The following is a 12,580-nucleotide window of genomic DNA, read 5'->3' as shown; positions in this document are numbered from 1 at the left end:
TTGCAGAAGAAGCTGGAGACATTGAAGGAGGAGCTAACACGGAGCGATTCCGCTAGGCATGTGGGACTTGTGGATGGAGCCCTTAATTCGCTTAACAAGGATTCACGGGTGGTCAATCTGTTGAAATCAGAGCACTACATTTTGGCCACCGTGCTCGATCCTAGATTTAAAGCCTACCTTGGATCTCTCTTTCCGGCAGACACAAGTCTGCTGGGGTTGAAAGACCTGCTGGTGAGAAAATTGTCAAGTCAAGCGGAACGCGACCTGTCAACATCTCCTCCTTCACATTCTCCCGCAACTGGGGGTGCGAGGAAAAGGCTCAGAATTCCGAGCCCACCCGCTGGCGGTGATGCAGGGCAGTCTGGAGCGACTGCTGATGCTGTCATCTGGTCCGGACTGAAGGACCTGACAACGATTACGGACATGTCGTCTACTGTCACTGCATATGATTCTCTCACCATTGAAAGAATGGTGGAGGATTATATGAGTGACCGCATCCAAGTAGGCACGTCACACAGTCCATACTTATACTGGCAGGAAAAAGAGGCAATTTGGAGGCCATTGCACAAACTGGCTTTATTCTACCTAAGTTGCCCTCCCACAAGTGTGTACTCCGAAAGAGTGTTTAGTGCCGCCGCTCACCTTGTCAGCAATCGGCGTACGAGGTTACATCCAGAAAATGTGGAGAAGATGATGTTCATTAAAATGAATTATAATCAATTCCTCCGCGGAGACATTGACCAGCAGCAATTGCCTCCACAAAGTACACAGGGAGCTGAGATGGTGGATTCCAGTGGGGACGAATTGATAATCTGTGAGGAGGGGGATGTACACGGTGATATATCGGAGGGTGATGATGAGGTGGACATCTTGCCTCTGTAGAGCCAGTTTGTGCAAGGAGAGATTAATTGCTTCTTTTTTGGGGGGGGGTCCAAACCAACCCGTCATATCAGTCACAGTCGTGTGGCAGACCCTGTCACTGAAATGATGGGTTGGTTAAAGTGTGCATGTCCTGTTTTGTTTATACAACATAAGGGTGGGTGGGAGGGCCCAAGGACAATTCCATCTTGCACCTCTTTTTTCTTTTATTTTTCTTTGCGTCATGTGCTGTTTGGGGAGGGTTTTTTGGAAGGGACATCCTGCGTGACACTGCAGTGCCACTCCTAAATGGGCCCGGTGTTTGTGTCGGCCACTAGGGTCGCTAATCTTACTCACACAGTCAGCTACCTCATTGCACCTCTTTTTTTCTTTGCGTCATGTGCTGATTGGGGAGGGTTTTTTGGAAGGGACATCCTGCGTGACACTGCAGTGCCACTCCTAAATGGGCCCGGTGTTTGTGTCGGCCACTAGGGTCGCTAATCTTACTCACACAGTCAGCTACCTCATTGCGCCTCTTTTTTTCTTTGCGTCATGTGCTGATTGGGGAGGGTTTTTTGGAAGGGACATCCTGCGTGACACTGCAGTGCCACTCCTAAATGGGCCCGGTGTTTGTGTCGGCCACTAGGGTCGCTAATCTTACTCACACAGTCAGCTACCTCATTGCGCCTCTTTTTTTCTTTGCGTCATGTGCTGATTGGGGAGGGTTTTTTGGAAGGGACATCCTGCGTGACACTGCAGTGCCACTCCTAAATGGGCCCGGTGTTTGTGTCGGCCACTAGGGTCGCTAATCTTACTCACACAGTCAGCTACCTCATTGCGCCTCTTTTTTTCTTTGCGTCATGTGCTGATTGGGGAGGGTTTTTTGGAAGGGACATCCTGCGTGACACTGCAGTGCCACTCCTAAATGGGCCCGGTGTTTGTGTCGGCCACTAGGGTCGCTAATCTTACTCACACAGTCAGCTACCTCATTGCGCCTCTTTTTTTCTTTGCGTCATGTGCTGATTGTGGAGGGTTTTTTGGAAGGGACATCCTGCGTGACACTGCAGTGCCACTCCTAAATGGGCCCGGTGTTTGTGTCGGCCACTAGGGTCGCTTATCTTACTCACACAGTCAGCTACCTCATTGCGCCTCTTTTTTTCTTTGCGTCATGTGCTGATTGGGGAGGGTTTTTTGGAAGGGACATCCTGCGTGACACTGCAGTGCCACTCCTAGATGGGCCAGGTGTTTGTGTCGGCCACTAGTGTCGCTTAGCTTAGTCATCCAGCGACCTTGGTGCAAATTTTAGGACTAAAAATAATATTGTGAGGTGTGAGGTATTCAGAATAGACTGAAAATGAGTGGAAATTATGGTTTTTGAGGTTAATAATAATATGGGATCAAAATGACCCCCAAATTCTATGATTTAAGCTGTTTTTTAGTGTTTTTTAAAAAAAACACCCGAATCCAAAACACACCCGAATCCGACAAAAAAAATTCGGTGAGGTTTTGCCAAAACGCGGTCGAACCCAAAACACGGCCGCGGAACCGAACCCAAAACCAAAACACAAAACCCGAAAAATTTCAGGCGCTCATCTCTAATGTTCACCAACCTATTCTTGTTGCATAAATACACCTTGAAACAGGTGGAATTACGGTACTGTCCAATTCAATATAGATTGCAAATTCCCTGCACGCAGCTTCTCTGAATGTTGCCTGCATTAGGATGCCCTGCTACAACCCAGATATAACTCTTCAGTCTCAAGTGAAATGTGTACAATTGGACACCAGTCATATGTGCGAATGCTAGGTTTTGAAGCATGCACAGTGATACTTGTGCACACTAGGTTCTGTAGCACGGGTAGTGCAGAAATACACAAGATACGCCCTGGGTATTATCTCCGTCCTGACACTGCCCATGTGATACTTCTGCTGCATGCTGTTGCAGCCATAATAGGCACTGTACGGTTTAAGTCCCTTACGTGATTGCCTAGCAACGGCTGGGGCATTAGGACCCAGGGCAGTCTGCCCATGATTCTGGAGAGCGGGAAGCTTTGGGGAGACTGGATTGGAGGAGAGGTGTGCAGGCAGCAGAGGAGGAGCTGAGGGTGAAGTAAGAGTGGCGGGAACCCCTGGGCTGGAGCAGCACGCGGCGTGGTGCGGAGAGAGCAGTGAGACCTGTCGCGTGTGATAGAGGGAGAAGAGAAGCCGCTGTAGGGAGCACAGAAGAGTGAGCCACAGAGCTAGCCAGAGTAGCTTTATTGTCTCTGACATCTTTATGAACATAATGACGCATAACTTTGCTAATTGACTTACCTTTTCCATAGATACAAATACCTCCAACAACCAGTTATTTATTGTTGCTGTGTTATCTTTAAAGTTACCCACCCTGCACTCCTTCCTACAAATACTTACCTGGTGTCCGTTGGCACTATCTCAGGAGTTCACCATTGCCATGCAGTCTTTACTAATCTGAGGCGCTGATATTAAACGGAAACCACAGCGCAGGAACTGAATGTTATTACTTGGTGCACAGTGCCACCCAGTGTACAGTCTAGACATTGTGCCAATTTGGTGCCAAACCATTTCTTGCCTTAAAATACTTGAAGTTGGTAATTATACCTTAACATGTGATGATGTATGTGATTTATATGATTGTTTGACTAAACCATTTCTATGCCTTACAAATTAGCAACCTGTGACTGCTGTTACATACATTAATTGAATTGGAGTATTGCAATAATGAGTAATAAATGCAATTGATCCTAACCAGAATTGAGTTGCAGCAGTGATTAGTAAATTCCTGTCCAATAAATGGTTGTCACCGTTCTCATGCGTAGTGGTCCTTGAGCATACTGTGTTTGGGTTTTGTCCCTCCGGGGGTCTCCTTGTCCTTCTGCCTCAGTTATACAGGTGACGCGAAGAACCATTACAGATCTCAACATCATTGAGAGGTGGATTCAGCTGATGGCGAGCATGACCGAGCTCTAGGTACTAATACACTTCACCCACATTATTGATATATCACACCCGTATTCACTTTAGATGGAGGCTGCACTGCACCCCACAACCCAGTACTTTGGCTAGTGCCTCTGAAATATTTTAGCGCCAATGGGTCTATATTAATACACATATGAAATGTATTTGAATTGCTTGAAAGTCTCTGTATTGATGTTACATATGCTGACAATCCCATAAAGCTCTACACCAATCACATTCTCCCTACCTTCTAGGGTATATATTGCAAAAGACAGAAACCTTACTTTAATTTCCCAGGACCTTGACCATATCCTTTAGTTTCTAACTTCCGGTAGAAATTTCGTAACTTTGCTTCAAAATCTCTTTTATATGGTGCTGGTGCTCTTGCATTGGCACGTTGTGTTCCTATAAAAAACAAAACAGTTTTCATTCCTTAAAATAGTTTACATTGTACCTGTTCTGAACTGTGCTATAATTTACCTGTAGTACAAGTGCCCATAAGCAATGTAAGAACAGATACTTCAATAGCAATAAATCAATCCTTCTTCCTGCACATCATTATAACTTTATTCTCCTATGTCTTCTGTCTGAACAGTTGTCTAATGTCAACTGTCTAAACAGAAGACATTAGATAGTTGTATGCTACAAAATAGGGCAAAATTGGAAAATATTGCTGTTTCAAGAAACACTAATGTCATCCTGCCTATGAGTAGACTAAACATTCCAAACAAAAGGCAATTTTATTTATGGCGGGAATAAAATTTCAACACATAATTTTGTGCTTGAGCTAAATGAATGTTTACTGAGAAAAGTAACAACATTTTCAAAGAATTATAGAGACTGATTAATTGCCACATACACATGCTTACATCTGTAACCTGAACTGCATTCCTATTCCTACTATCCTCAGTTGCACTAATTCCCATTGTTGCATAAAACAAAATCTAAGAAGCAGTCAGACTGAGCAGCTTCTTTGAGCTACTATATGTTTCCTCTATGTTCCAGCTCTGCTAAGATGGTGTCTCATGACAGCATTTTCTGTTGCATTTTTTTCCTCCAAGAAAAAGTAGAGCTTTTTTAAAACATTTAGGCTGTCGGGGTGGGAAGGTTAGGTTTAGACTGCGTGGAGGGGGGTTAGGATTAGGCACCACCGAGGAGGGTTAGGGCTAGGCTGCAGGGAGGGAGGGTTAGGGAGGTAACAGGTTAGGCTTAGAATACTTACCTAGTAGGTGTCAGGATCCTGCGTGTCATTCTGACCACCAGCATCCCAAGCACTGGGATCCCGATACCAACCCCACAGCAATATCATCCATCTAACACAACCCTCAGCAGGCCACGCACACAGCAATATCATCCATCTAACACAACCCTCAGCAGGCCACGCACACAGCAATATCATCCATCTAACACAACCCTCAGCAGGCCACGCACACAGCAATATCATCCATCTAACACAACCCTCAGCAGGCCACGCACACAGCAATATCATCCATCTAACGCAACCCTCAGCAGGCCACGCACACAGCAATATCATCCATCTAACACAACCCTCAGCAGGCCACGCACACAGCAATATCATCCATCTAACACAACCCTCAGCAGGCCACGCACACAGCTATATCATCCATCTAACACAACCCTCAGCAGGCCACGCACACAGCGATATCATCCATCTAACACAACCCTCAGCAAGCCACACACACATATAAGCCATCTGACACAGTAAAGCTATTTGTGTAGCACACACATTGGAGCAGAAATTTAGGTTGCATATAAAGATGTGTCCTCCTACATCCTTGCTGCAGTCACGTTAAACAGCCTTTCTAGTTATACCCACGTTTACTAAAGCCAGGCATCTTTTGTGCATTTTTTCCCCTGAAAATGTGTCTTACATTGCTATAAAACGCACAAGCAGAATCTGCTGATTAAAATGATATGTGGCATGCCTATATTCTATGTATGAATGCGGCTGTATCTGCATATCAAATGCTATGTTACAGTGTTTTCCTGGAATAGCAATGCAAATAAGATAGATTTTCAGCAAGAACTGCAACAGAAAACGCTAAGGGAGTTGAAATATGAATTCATGGCATGCCTATGCGCATCTACTCTAAAAACGCCCCAATGCTAATAACAGAAAATACTATACCAGGTGAGTTTTGTGGAGAAGCCACTGGAGAACCGCGAGGAGACTGGCAATAGCTGGGATGAAGTAAGGCATGTGGTGGAACGTATGACATTATATCTTCTTCAAAAAGGCTGGTATAAAAAAAAGCAGCATATTAGTCTTACAAAGCATGAAAAACCCAAGGAATATTTTTCACTTCACTAAAGACATCTTGTTACCCACAGACACTTTATAGACTGATATAGTTTTCTGCTGACACTGGTTTTCTTTTCTTTAGGTATCTTGACGATATAAATATAAGAGTAGCAAATTATTTAATCCTGGTGAAATTGGTACACATCATGTAAATACTTAAAACGATACTTACAGTATGGGCGGTATTCAATTTTTTTTCACCCCATTCCACACTCGTTCTGTTTCTGCTGACGTGTGTGGTATAATTATTTCAGCTCACTACCCCTGGAGCAGCGAGGGCACCCAACCTTTTACGCAGCTAAACCTGATTACTATGGGCGCGATATGCGCAATAACGGGGATCACTTTAGAAAGGAGATTGGGCGTGATATATTATTTGAATACTGCCCTATGTGTCATATATAACACTAACCATTTTCCATTGTTATAGCATTGTGCATATGGTCTGTATTGCAAGGACAGTAAATATTTGATAGTGAGCGGACCTGGCACTCTGAGGTTGCCGATACCATATACGACATATACAACAATTTTCTAGATTCAAAAGGCTCTGTTGAAATAAGACTTTGTTTTTTTGGGACAGGTAATTAAGGTAAGCTGCTCTGGAAAGAGACTGCATGTTAGGAGATGTTTAGTGGGAATATATTTATTTAGAAACAGCACACTTTTATAAGCACAAGTCATACTTTTTGTCTATGAAGAAAAGATACTGGTTCTCAATTAAGCTCAGCTCTTTCTGAAGATCCTAGGCCAGATGTTCCCTGGTCTGAAACGCAGAAGGGATACAGGCAGTTCCCAGGGTGAAGGAGCAGTCACAAAGCTTAACTAAGCAGCTCAATAAGAGGCCCGCAGTGAAGGGAACAAGGTGATACAAGTTCCAGACATCCTTATATATCAATGATGATAGTAGATTACTATACATAGTATATAGTTCTTCTTACTAACAGCCAGCAGAGTGCGTGGGAAAAATCCCTTTTGTATTTCTTGTCTAGAGTAACCCCCTCCCGCAGCACCTGGGGATTGTTACCAGCTTGATTAGAGCAGTTTTCCACTATTTATTGCAGTTCAGAGAGGCATAGATGGAGCCAGCATTAGGAGGGCATGCTGGGTCCTGTAGTGCCATTTGGAGGATACAGGGGTGCCTCCAGGTAAACTAGCTCTCAATCTGGATATGTTCTGTATGTGCCATTATCATGTGGCCATATATTAAGCAATTGTATGACCCATAGTGGATGTTATTATTATTATGCTGTGTATGGGTTTGGGGAGTGGTACCCCCCGGGTCTGGTGGGGCTGGGCCACCTTGGGGTAGCATGCCATATTAGTTATTTAGCACTTATGTAACACTCCTATTTTTCACTAATATTACTCTTTTGAGTATTTTATTAACACCCTTATTTTTGTAGCACTTTCTAACCCATAGCTTCTGCTTCTTTCTTAACACATATTAACACTTTAGTATTTCAATGGTGTGCTGCCCTGGGGTGGTCGGGCCTGAGCCGACTTTGTGGGGTCCAAGCCTTGGACCTATGCTTAGTTAGGGACCTCCAGCAATAGAGCAGCCGTGAAGTGGCCTGGAGGCTTATCATATCTTTTGCAAAACATATGTAACGAAGAGCTCTAAATTTCATATTATTACATAGTATATAGTTCTTCTTACTAACAGCCAGCAGAGTGCGTGGGAAAAATCCCTTTTGTATTTCTTGTCTAGAGTAACCCCCTCCCGCAGCACCTGGGGATTGTTACCAGCTTGATTAGAGCAGTTTTCCACTATTTATTGCAGTTCAGAAAGGCATAGATGGAGCCAGCATTAGGAGGGCATGCTGGGTCCTGTAGTGCCATTTGGAGGATACAGGGGTGCCTCCAGGTAAACTAGCTCTCAATCTGGATATGTTCTGTATGTGCCATTATCATGTGGCCATATATTAAGCAATTGTATGACCCATAGTGGATGTTATTATTATTATTATGCTGTGTATGGGTTTGGGGAGTGGTACCCCCCGGGTCTGGTGGGGCTGGGCCACCTTGGGGTAGCATGCCATATTAGTTATTTAGCACTTATGTAACACTCCTATTTTTTCACTAATATTACTCTTTTGAGTATTTTATTAACACCCTTATTTTTGTAGCACTTTCTAACCCATAGCTTCTGCTTCTTTCTTAACACATATTAACACTTTAGTATTTCAATGGTGTGCTGCCCTGGGGTGGTCGGGCCTGAGCCGACTTTGTGGGGTCCAAGCCTTGGACCTATGCTTAGTTAGGGACCTCCAGCAATAGAGCAGCCGTGAAGTGGCCTGGAGGCTTATCATATCTTTTGCAAAACATATGTAACGAAGAGCTCTAAATTTCCTATTATTACATAGTATATAGTTCTTCTTACTAACAGCCAGCAGAGTGCGTGGGAAAAATCCCTTTTGTATTTCTTGTCTAGAGTAACCCCCTCCCGCAGCACCTGGGGATTGTTACCAGCTTGATTAGAGCAGTTTTCCACTATTTATTACTATACAACATGGATGAAGCTCTCTGTAAAGGATGCTCTATAGCAGAGGTTCTCAAACTCGGTCCTCGGGAGCCCACACAGTGCATGTTTTGCAGGTAACCCAGCAGGTGCACAGGTGTATTAATTACTCACTGACACATTTTAAAAGGTCCACAGGTGGAGCTAATTATTTCACTTGCGATTCTGTGAGGAGACCTGCAAAACATGCACCGTGTGGGGTCCTGAGGACCGAGTTTGAGAACCTCTGCTCTATAGTATAAGATGCGCAGGGTGTGCAGTGCATACAGGCTCTTAACTCTAAACCCAATGTACTTATTTATCTGCTGGTCTTTCGTGCCATAAATCAGGATAAACAGAATAGTTCCATATTTCCAAAGATAGTTCTGGAAATATGGTGTCAGTGCCATATTTTTTAGGGGTTATGGGGCCCATGGATATCTACACACAGGCCTCCTCCTATCTTAAACACCCCATGGTAATACCTTATGTGATACAGAAAGTATACAGTATTCATATGAGACAAGTACAAATGTGTCCTCATACACTGTTGCTTCAGTCGTGTTAAATATCCCCTTATAGTCACTAGGACCCGGGCGAATCAGCTGCGCCAAGCAAGTTTTGTTTTTGCTCAAAATGTGTGCCTTATTTGCAAAAATACTGGAAGGAACAAAACTATTTTGCTAGCTTGTACTGATCAATTTGATGGTCGACATTTGCATATCTGCGTGCAACAGAGTATGAGTATGTATACTAAGAGCTATAATTCAGCTTTCACTGCATTTTCTCATGCCACGTTCCATTGTGCTTCATCTGTGAAATTGTATGCATTTGTAACTGATTACTGTGGGGTCTGAGTTGCAGCACAACGTCTCTAGTGCACTTTGAGTTGCTTTTTACTGCGCCTGCAATGCGAGTAAGATGCAAAATGTAAAGAACAAGACAGTATACTACACCACGCGAAGTGGCTCAGTCTTGCAGTGTATGTCGTCTAAATGCTATGTGTATAAGGACACAGCTGTATGAATAAGGTTTATAGTCTAAACGGACATTTTTATTACATTTTTACTATGTTATTTGTTTTTAAAAAGTCAGAACATATACACAACACATTACTCAAAGAGTACACCTAATATAATAAATTCAGTTTTATTTAAGAAATTGCAAAACATCTTATACAGCTTTAAAATCAGTACTAGATCCAGTATGAAAGAAATACCAACAGTGGGTCCAGCAGCAGGTACAAGGGGATGAAAACACGTTACTATGGGGACCTCACCAATGTATTAGTCATGTAGTATATATCAGTGTACTATGGGGACCTCACCAATGTATTAGTCATGTAGTATATATCAGTGTACTATGGGGACCTCACCAATGTATTAGTCATGTAGTATATATCAGTGTACTATGGGGACCTCACCAATGTATTAGTCATGTAGTATATATCAGTGTACTATGGGGACCTCACCAATGTATTAGTCATGTAGTATATATCAGTGTACTATGGGGACCTCACCAATGTATTAGTCATGTAGTATATATCAGTGTACTATGGGGACCTCACCAATGTATTAGTCATGTAGTATATATCAGTGTACTATGGGGACCTCACCAATGTATTAGTCATGTAGTATATATCAGTGTACTATGGGGACCTCACCAATGTATTAGTCATGTAGTATATATCAGTGTACTATGGGGACCTCACCAATGTATTAGTCATGTAGTATATATCAGTGTACTATGGGGACCTCACCAATGTATTAGTCATGTAGTATATATCAGTGTACTATGGGGACCTCATCAATGTATTAGTCATGTAGTATATATCAGTGTACTATGGGGACCTCACCAATGTATTAGTCATGTAGTATATATCAGTGTACTATGGGGACCTCACCAATGTATTAGTCATGTAGTATATATCAGTGTACTATGGGGACCTCACCAATGTATTAGTTATGTAGTATATATCAGTGTACTATGGGGACCTCACCAATGTATTAGTCATGTAGTATATATCAGTGTACAGATTATTATGCAGATATTTAGATAACTGATGCAATCATTTAACAAACAGTTACACTATACAGTAGATGTGCTTTCTTACCTCAACAGAATAACGAGGTCCGCATCACCAGATAGGCGGACAAGTCCTGAGGGTCCTTCTGCCCGAATAAACTGTATCTTTTCCCTGATTAAAAAATAAATCATGATAATACATTCATCAAATGTAAGTATTAAGGATTACAAATGCTATAAAAGCAAATTTGTTAGCAGATGGGCAAAACCATGGGGGTCATTCCGAGTTGATTGCTTGCTGCCAATTTTCGCAGCGCAGCGATCAGGTAAAAAAATGGCTAACTGCGCATGGGTATGCACCGCAATGCGCACGCGCGTCATACGGGTACAAAGAGCATCGTTGAGAGGCGATGGATTTAATGAAGAATCCATTCGCACAGCCGATCACAAGGAGATTGACGGGAAGAAGGCGGTTATAGGTGTCAACTGACCGTTTTCTGGGAGTGGTAGAAAAAACGCAGGCGTGTCCAATCGTTTGCAGGGCGGGTGTCTGACGTCAATTCCGGGACCGGACAGGCTGAAGTGATCGCAAGGGCTGCGTAAGTCCAGAGCTACTCAGAAACTGCAAAAAACTTTTTCGTCCCGCTCGGCTGCACAAGCGTTTGCACACTTGCAAAGCGAAAATACACTCCCCTAGAGGCGGCGACTATCTGATCGCTGCTCTGCAAAAAATAGCTAGCGAGCAATCAACTCGGAATGAGAGCCCATGTGCACTGCAGGTGTGGCAGATATAACATTTGCAGAGAGAGTTAGATTTGGGAGGCTTATTTTGTTTCTGTGCAGGCTAAATACTGTCTGCTTTATTTCTACACTGCAAGATAGATTTCAGTTTGAACACACCCCACCCAAATCTAACTCTCTGCACATGTTATATCTGCCCCCCCTGCAGTGCACATGGTTTTGCCCATCTGCTAACAAAGCTGCTGCTACGATCAGGTCTGAATTAGGCCCCAAGTACCATGAGAGTGTGTTTGGATAATTGCAAATTGAGGCAGACCCACACTGAGACGCAGATATGTCTGCCAGTAGGTGTGGCACATGCGGGTGCCCAATGGCTGGTGCAAATACATGTTAGCGATGATGGCGGTTGGCAGCACTAGTTAGTTGTTTCTTATTGGATGATTATTATATTTTTGTGGGCACATTTTAAAACGATTTTATTTGTACATGAGAACAGGGCCAGTGCTAGGGTGTTCAGCGCCCCCTGCAAACTATACATTTGCGCCCTCCCATACTATACAAAGGGACAGCGCGTGTTGAAAAAGGGATGTGGTCTCACAAGGAAGGGGTGTGGTCACACAATAGTACCCCCATTTAAAATGCTGCTTACACATAATGCCCCAGTTGCAGCACAGCTTACACATAATGCTGCAGATGTAGCACAGCTTACACATAACGCCCCAGTATAGCGCCACTTACACATGATGACCCCAGTAGTAGTGCCGCTTACACATAATAAACCCAGTAGTAGCACATCTTACACATAATGCCCCAGTAGTAGTGCAGCTTACACATAACGCCCCAGTAGTAGCGCAAATTACATGTAATGCCCAGAAGTAGCGCAGCTTAAACATAACGCACCCAGTAGTAGCACAGCTTACACGTAACGCCCCCAGTAGTAGCGCCGCTTACACGTAGTGCCCCAGTAGTAGTGCAGCTTACATGTAATGCCCCAGTAGTAGCACCGCTTACACGTAATGCCCCAGTAGTAGGTCCACTTACACGTAACGCCCCAGTAGTACCGCTGCTTACACATAACAAACCCAGTAGTAGCACAGCTTACAGGTAATGCCCCAGTAGTAGCGCAGCTTACCCGTAATGCCCCAGTAGTAGCGCAG

General features: G+C 43.7%; 1 protein-coding gene across 7 annotated transcripts in view; it reads right to left on the bottom strand.

Annotated features, from left to right (window-relative positions):
• Positions 1-12,580, bottom strand: part of HECW2 (HECT, C2 and WW domain containing E3 ubiquitin protein ligase 2) — a 1,325,610-nt gene that overhangs the window by 204,854 nt on the left and 1,108,176 nt on the right. For all 7 annotated transcript variants that reach the window (XM_063934135.1, XM_063934134.1, XM_063934138.1 and 4 more), the window contains 3 exons: positions 10,771-10,854; positions 5,984-6,093; positions 4,119-4,239 (listed from right to left, as the gene is read on the bottom strand). In XM_063934135.1, coding sequence (XP_063790205.1) covers positions 4,119-4,239; positions 5,984-6,093; positions 10,771-10,854 — 315 coding nt within the window. The remainder of the gene's footprint in view (positions 1-4,118; positions 4,240-5,983; positions 6,094-10,770; positions 10,855-12,580) is intronic.

The sequence above is a fragment of the Pseudophryne corroboree genome, chromosome 7 (genome assembly GCF_028390025.1).
Source record: "Pseudophryne corroboree isolate aPseCor3 chromosome 7, aPseCor3.hap2, whole genome shotgun sequence".
Lineage (NCBI taxonomy): Eukaryota > Metazoa > Chordata > Amphibia > Anura > Myobatrachidae > Pseudophryne > Pseudophryne corroboree.
This window is presented reverse-complemented; position numbering and strand designations above follow the sequence as displayed.